The 6,936-nt window shown below is 55.7% G+C and overlaps 1 protein-coding gene across 1 annotated transcript in view; it reads left to right on the top strand.

Annotated features, from left to right (window-relative positions):
- The first annotated feature begins 2,142 nt into the window (after positions 1–2,142).
- Positions 2,143–6,936, top strand: part of PRR5 (proline rich 5) — a 44,749-nt gene continuing 39,955 nt past the window's right edge. The window contains exon 1 of the mRNA XM_027766752.1: positions 2,143–2,173. Coding sequence (XP_027622553.1) covers positions 2,154–2,173 — 20 coding nt within the window. The 5' untranslated portion in view covers positions 2,143–2,153. The remainder of the gene's footprint in view (positions 2,174–6,936) is intronic.

Genomic DNA, 6,936 nt, shown 5'->3' with positions numbered 1-6,936 from the left:
TGTCTCTCTCTGGTCAAGTTAAAAAAAATAACAGTAACAAATGGAATTGAATAAATAAATATTTAATTTTATGTATTATTATTTTCCAGTTTGATCAGAGAGAGACTTAGAAAGAGAGGGAAATTGAGAAAGCAAGCCACCAGGTCTGGGACTTGAACCACGGTCGACCATGTGGGAGTCTCATGCCTTTAACTACCATGCCACCTGTCGGCCCTGTATGTTAAGCAAATTAACTTTACAGTCTCCAGTGATTTTTTGGCTGATGTTCTTGGAAACCTCGTCCTGATGCATTCATCCCTCAGTGTCCATAGGGGATTGACTCCAGGACCCCTCAGACACCAAAATCCATGGATGCTCAAGTCCCTTCTATAGAATGCCTAGTATTTGGGTCTAACCATAGGACCTCCACACATTGCCCTGTACTTCAGATCATCTCTGGATTATCCAGGACACCGAATACAGCGTAAATGCTATGTAGATGGCTGTTAGGCTGTAATTTTGTGGGTATTATTTTTATGGTGGTATTGGTATTTTTATTGTATTTTGTTTGTTAAGTATTTCCAAGCCAAGGCAGGTTGAACTGCAGTCACAGAGTTCACAGGTACAGAGCTGACCATATGTGAAGGGTTTGCTCTCTTCCCTCTTCATCAGGGCCTATTTCCGTGTGTGTTATGTTTTGTTTTGTTTTTTGGGGGGTTTTTTTTGAGAGGTTTTCACTATAGGGTGCTTGCACTCGCCAGACAGACAGAGAGAGACATAGAGACAGAAAGCGAGAAATCACCCCCCAGGGGGGATGGTCACGCTGCAATCCTTTCTTCTCCATTCTCCTCTCGGGATTTTGGGCACGCACGCACACGCGCCCGGCGTGAGTTTTAAGCCACCGGATCCGGGACGCGAACCGCGGTCGACTACGTGAGAGTCCAGCGACATAGCCATTACGCTAACTGCTGGTTCCCCCATGTTATGTGATTTGAGATTGTGAGGTCATCTCCACCAAGGCTTTTACCTGTGAGAACCCTGGCCCGTGGGAATGCCTGTCCAGAGTTTTTCTGTAGCTGCCCACCACCCTAGGCCTTTCACCAGCCCGGGGCTACTTTCTCGCCCATTGGTTTAGATTTGGCAGACCCTAAAGGCAACATTCATCCACTCCTCATCCTAGTTGAGGACAGACCCTCAGCCACAGTCTCGGGGGGGGGGGGGGCTTTGTCCTACCCGAATCTCAGTCCCGCATGGAGTCCTGTATATCCTCTTGCCCTCCCTCTTTGTTGCTGGGCAGAGGTGTTCCTAGGCCACCCCTCGAAGGCTGCAGCCTCTTGAGACCCCTGGCATTCAGGTTCATCTCCCAGCCTTCTGCTTGGCCAGTGCCCGATCTCCTGACTGCCAGCTTCAACCCACAACTCCTTTTCCCCATCCTCAAGGCCGCCAGTCTTTCACTTAATATCCAAGTTGTTTGTTTGTTTGCAGTTTTTGCTATAGAGTTTGTGTACTCACCACAGAGATAGTGAGAAAGAGGGAACGTGAGAAATCACCCCCTGGAGGTGTGGACATGCCACAGTCCTCCTCTAGGGATGTTTTTAGGCATCTGTACACATAGGCCTTGACATATTTTCCAAGCTGCCAAGTCCGGGACTTGAACCATGAACTTGGCCCAGTGGGAATACCCCTCTAGCCACCTTAACCACCAGGCCACCTGGCTGGCCCAGTGTCCAGGTTTTCAGTTCACAGTGTTTTCTTGCGACTTAACCATTATACCAGTTAGAGTAACCAGGCAGAGTGTAGCAGATGGACGTCCGGTCTGGAGCCAGTCTGCCTGGGCTTGAAACCCAGCTCCACCGGCAAAGGGAGGGCTGTTTCTTCACCTGCGAAGTGGCCAGCAGCAACATGTGTGCCGCACGGAGCAGCTGTGAGAGCTGGAGGGCTTGAGTCACTAAGGCATTGAGAGCAGCCCTCCTCGTGTCATTGCAGATGTCACAGTACACTGGCCTTCAGTAATACCAATATTAACTACGGTTCAAGAAGAGTGGGCTGGCAGATGGCATAGCTGTTATGACGCTGGACTCCCACATGGCTGACCACAGTTCAAGACCCGGACTTGATGACTTGAAAATCACACTGGGCACATGTGCGTGCATGTCCCAGATCCTGAGAGGAGAATGGAGGAGACGGAATTGTGGTATGGCCATCCCCCCCAGGGGGTGATTTCTCACTTTCCCTCTCACTGTCCCTGTCTCTCTCCAGCTAGCAGATATGCCCTAAGGCAAAAAAATTCTAAAAAAAAAAAGATAAATAAATATGCTTTAGAATATTGGGGCCAGGGAACCAGCAGTTAGCATAATGGCTATGTTGCTGGACTCCCACGTAGTCGACCGTGGTTCGTGTCCCGGATCTAGTGGCTTAAAACTCACGCCGGGCGCGTGTGCGTGCGTGCCCAAGATCCCGAGAGGAGAATGGAGGAGAAGGGATTGCGGTGTGACCATCCCCCCTGGGGGGGGATTTCTCGCTTTCTGTCTCTATGTCTCTCTCTCTGTCTGTCTGGCGAGCGCACGCACTCTATAACAAAAACCTCTCCAAAAAAGAAAAAAAAGAATATTGGGGCCAGCGAGTGGCATGGTGGTTAAGGCACTGGACTGCCACATGGTCAACTGTGGTTCGAGTCCTAGACCTGGCAGCTTGTTTTCTCACTTTCCTTCTCTCTCTGCCTCTCTATCTGATGAGTACATATGCATTATAGCACATTAAAAAATAATGATAAAATACAATATAAAGAAGAATATTAGTATTGAGGCCAGCAGGTGGCATGGCTAAGGCACTGGACTCCCACATGGATGACCATGTGGTCAGACCTGGAGGGTTGCTTTCTCCCTTTCTTTCTCTCTCTCTGGCACATGCCCTACAGTAAATTAAATGAATAATAACAAATAAAATTTAATTTTAAAAATTAGTGAAAAAAAGAATATTAATATTTTCTCAGTGATATTACCCTGCTGGCCCTTGGTGGTTTTCTTCACTTTGCAAGTTTAATTGTGCGTTCGGAAGAGGCTTGCCCTGATTTCACCTGGCACCGCTAAGACATGGTAGGAAGAGTGTCTGGGCCGTCTGGTTCTCTGGGCCGCCTGCCCCTTGACCTGTATGTGGTCAGCGCTGTGTCATAGTAACTCTCCTGTTCATTGGTCCCTACCAGCTGCTCTCCAGAGCCCACCGCGGTCCTGTCTCTCACCTAAATGGCAGGCCACCTTTGGAGCCTGAAATTCAGCTCAGCCACCCACCCTCCATCTGTGCCCACCTGTTCCTCGGGGCAGGTGTGATTTTGGAATTCCAGTTGGATTCTGCATGATCGCAGGGTCTGGTCCCTTGAGAACCCTCTGGGGATCCGGAAAGCATGTGGCACTCACACCCAGGAAGGTTTCTGCAGCAGGACTCACCCAGAACAAGGCACAACTACACAGATCTCCAGCCTCCCCTCAGGTCTCAGTGTGTCCCTGATCATTGGATCTGGTACCATGGAGGTCGCAGTGGCCGGGCAGAGATACCACAGGGGGTGGTGGGGACAGGGGCCCTTCCTGGAGTTCTGCTCTAGCAGGAACAGGACAGGCTCGCTGGCTGGATTTTTGGTTTTGTGGTGGAGCGGAGGGAACAGAGCAGCCCCAGTGGGGAGAAGCTGAGGCTGCAGGGGGTGAGCACCTGGGCACTGGGGTAAGAGGGTGAGCACGGGATGGGAGGAGAAGTGGGTGGCCAGAGGGCAGGGGGAGGCCCTGCAGGCAGACAGCCTAGGAGAGGGAGCGCAAATGGGCAGGAGCCCCTTCCTGGGGTGAGCCAGGGGGTGTCCGCGGGCACCTCCTTGCCCACTGGAGCACCGAGGGGAGCACCCGGCCTGACGGGGAGGCAAGCACGGTCCAGGCAGAGGGAGGACGGCCTCTGGCTGAGTCAGGTCAAGGGCAGGAAGGACCACGTCTGGCTGCAGCAGGCTGTGGGGTGGAGGCGGCCCACAAAGGCCTTAGACTGGGCGAGCGAAGCCAGAGGCCACCCTAAAAGAGGAGGCCAGCCAGCTACGACAATGGCTAATGCTTCCAAGCCTCAGCCCACGAGCACCCCCTCCACATTTACAGCCTTGTGCCCGCCCGGGAGGAAGGTGTCACTAGGGTTCCCGGGTAACAGGAGGAAAGGGAGGCGCTGTTAAATGGAAGTGGTCAGCCCAGGTCCACTCTCGGAATAGACGGACTCTCCACTGCCTCTTAGTGTCCTCCTTCAGCTGGCAGCAGAGGGCAGGGCAGGGCCTCAGGGCTGGAGGTGGGAAGCAGGCCCACCCTCTGAGGACAAGCAGCACTTTGTCTTCTGGCTGGGTGGGGGTGGCAGAAGGGGCCTGAAGAGTCTCAGCCGAGATGAAGCAGAAACGGAAAGAATGGGAGGCCGTGCCCAGACTGTGGAGGGTCTTGGAAGCCAAGCTTGGAAATTTGGCGGAGGCCTCATTCAGAGCCTCTGAGCCAGCCGAGTGGGGGCACATCTGGTGCCAGGAGAACTAACGTGTGTCCAGGCAGCTCCGGGAGGGTGGGTTCCAGCGGGCAGCCGTGGGAGGGTGGGTTCTGGCGGGCAGGCTGTGTGGTTGAGAGGCTGGACAGGGGAGGCAGAGGTGTCCTGAGCCCATGGGGCTACAGGGTGGAGAGTGTGGGACAGGCCTCACGGACAGGCCTGTGCTGCCTGGCAGGACCCCAGGACAGTGGTGGGGCTGGCAGGGCCTACCCAGCTTCAGGAGGGTCAGTCTGGGCTGCCTCTGGGAGGATTCGGGTCTACAACCTGACACCAGGGCTGCTGGGGACTGGAGTGGGGACTCCTGGGTCAGTCCTGGCCCTGACTTTCACCAGCCTCTGACCCTGCAGGTGACTTCAGGCCTCAGAATGTCAGTATCTGTCCCTGTGCTATGGGCACTGGCAGGTACTCAGTGAGGGGGCCCTGCCCAAGACCCTGGGCCCAGGCACAGTGGGAGCAGGCTCCTCCCATGGGAAGGTGGACCGTCTCTATCCAGAAGAGGTTAGGAGCCAGGTTGGTCACTGCTGGGTGTCAGCCCCGCCATGCGACCTGCCCTCTCCTCCAGCCCGAAGGACACTCAACCTTCCTGAGTTTTTCACACATGACGACCTCTGTGTCCGTGCGTGGGGTGGGGATGGGGCGGCTAGTGGAGCCGGGCAGGACCTGGATGTGCCCCCGTCACCATCAGAGCTGGCTCTCTGGCCTTAATCGATGAAGTCAGGCAGGGCCTGGATTCCTGGCTGGGAACAGGGATCCCCCGGCAGGCCCTTCGGCAGGGACAGGGGACGAGTGAGCAGTCCTCCCTAGGCCACAGGCCCCAGGCGCTCTGCCCAGTTCTGGAGCCAGCCTGGCCTGGCGGGATCCCGTGGTCCTGAGTAGTCGTCCTCCTTTCCGGGGGTCCTAAGGCTGCTGGCAGAGGAGCTGCCCGGGGATGGCGCACGGCTGGAAGCCAGGCCAGAGTGCTGCGCCGACGTGGCCTTGGTCTGCACGTCCGCACAGTGGGTGGTGACGGGCAGTCTCGCAGGGTCACAGCAGGGGCGTGCACGGTGCCCCCACAGGAGACCACGAGCTGTCGGTGTGAAGCAGCCCAAGGCACGTGGCTCTGGATGGGCTGTGAGGCCGTGCCCTCCTGGAGGAAGCAGGCGTGGGGAGGGCAAGGGCGGCTCCCGTGCGCTGAGCACCGGGGGCCCTCTCCCCGTCTGGATCAGGGTTTTCTGAGGTTGAAGTTGGAGCCTAGGCATCTAGGCCTGTCTGGGGAGAGGCAGTGTCTGCATCCCAAGGCTGCAGTGGTGAGTGTCCATGCAGGGGTCTTGAAACAGTTCCTCCTCAGTTCTGGTAGCTACAGGGGGAAAACCGAGGCTTCCATAGGGACAGCCCTGGCGGCTGCTGACATGCCCTGGCATCCCCTGGCTAGTGGCTGCACCTCCCTGGTGGCTGCCAGCATGATCACGTGGCCTTCCGCTCTGGTCCGTGTCTCTGTGTGCTTACCTGGTTTTCCTTCATGTTTTATTTTCATTTAAGTAAGGCCATCCCACAGGGAATGGCTGCATTGCAATCCCATCTCCTCCTCCACCCTGCTTTCAGGATTTTGAGCAGACACGACTGCCCATCTTGTTTCTTTTTCTTCTTTTTTGAAGAGCTTTTTGCTATAGAGAGCATGCACTCACCAGAGAGGCAAGAGTGAGACAGAGAGAGAGAAAGTGAGAAATCACCCCCCTGGGGGATGGTCATACCACAGTCCCCTCTCCTCCATTCTCCACTTGGTATCTTGGGCATGCACGCACACATGCCCACATGCCCAGCATGAGTTTGAAGCCTCTGGGTCCAGGGCTTGAACTGCTGTTGACTACGTGGGAGGACAATGGTGCAACCATTATGCCATCTGCTGGTCCCCACATCTTGTTTCTTAAGCCGTTGGGTCCAAGACATGAACCACACCATTGGCCACGTGGGATCCAGCCGCCCCAATCCCCTCACCACAGGCTGGCCTCACCTGGCCTTCTTACAAGGACATCGGTCCTTGGATTTAGGGCCCCCTGACTCCAGCATGACCTCCCCACAACCCACTTACATCCATAACGACTCTGTCTACATGAGGCCGTGTTCGCGGATACCGGGGGTAGGACTTGAGCGTATGTTTTAGGGGCACAGTTCTCCCAGAGCAGGTGGGCAGTCCGAACGCCCAGGCTCAGTCTGGCAGGCGGATCGGTGTTTCTGGCTCCAGCTTGGGCTGGCATGGTTCTCTGGGGTGGCCTTGTGCCCCCATCCTGCGGACAGGAGGTGAGGCTTAGGTTCAGGGAGGCCAAGGGGCCTGTGGAGAAGGTGCTGTGAGGACGTGGCAGGGTCAGGAACAGCCCCGACATGGGGGCTCCAGACACAGTCTGGCCCCTCGTGCCCCCGCCTCTGGGCCCT

The sequence above is a fragment of the Tupaia chinensis genome, unplaced genomic scaffold (assembly GCF_000334495.1).
Source record: "Tupaia chinensis unplaced genomic scaffold, TupChi_1.0 Scaffold143651_1, whole genome shotgun sequence".
NCBI lineage: Eukaryota > Metazoa > Chordata > Mammalia > Scandentia > Tupaiidae > Tupaia > Tupaia belangeri.
The sequence above is the reverse complement of the archived record's forward strand: the minus strand, read 5'-3'. Positions and strand labels throughout refer to the sequence as shown.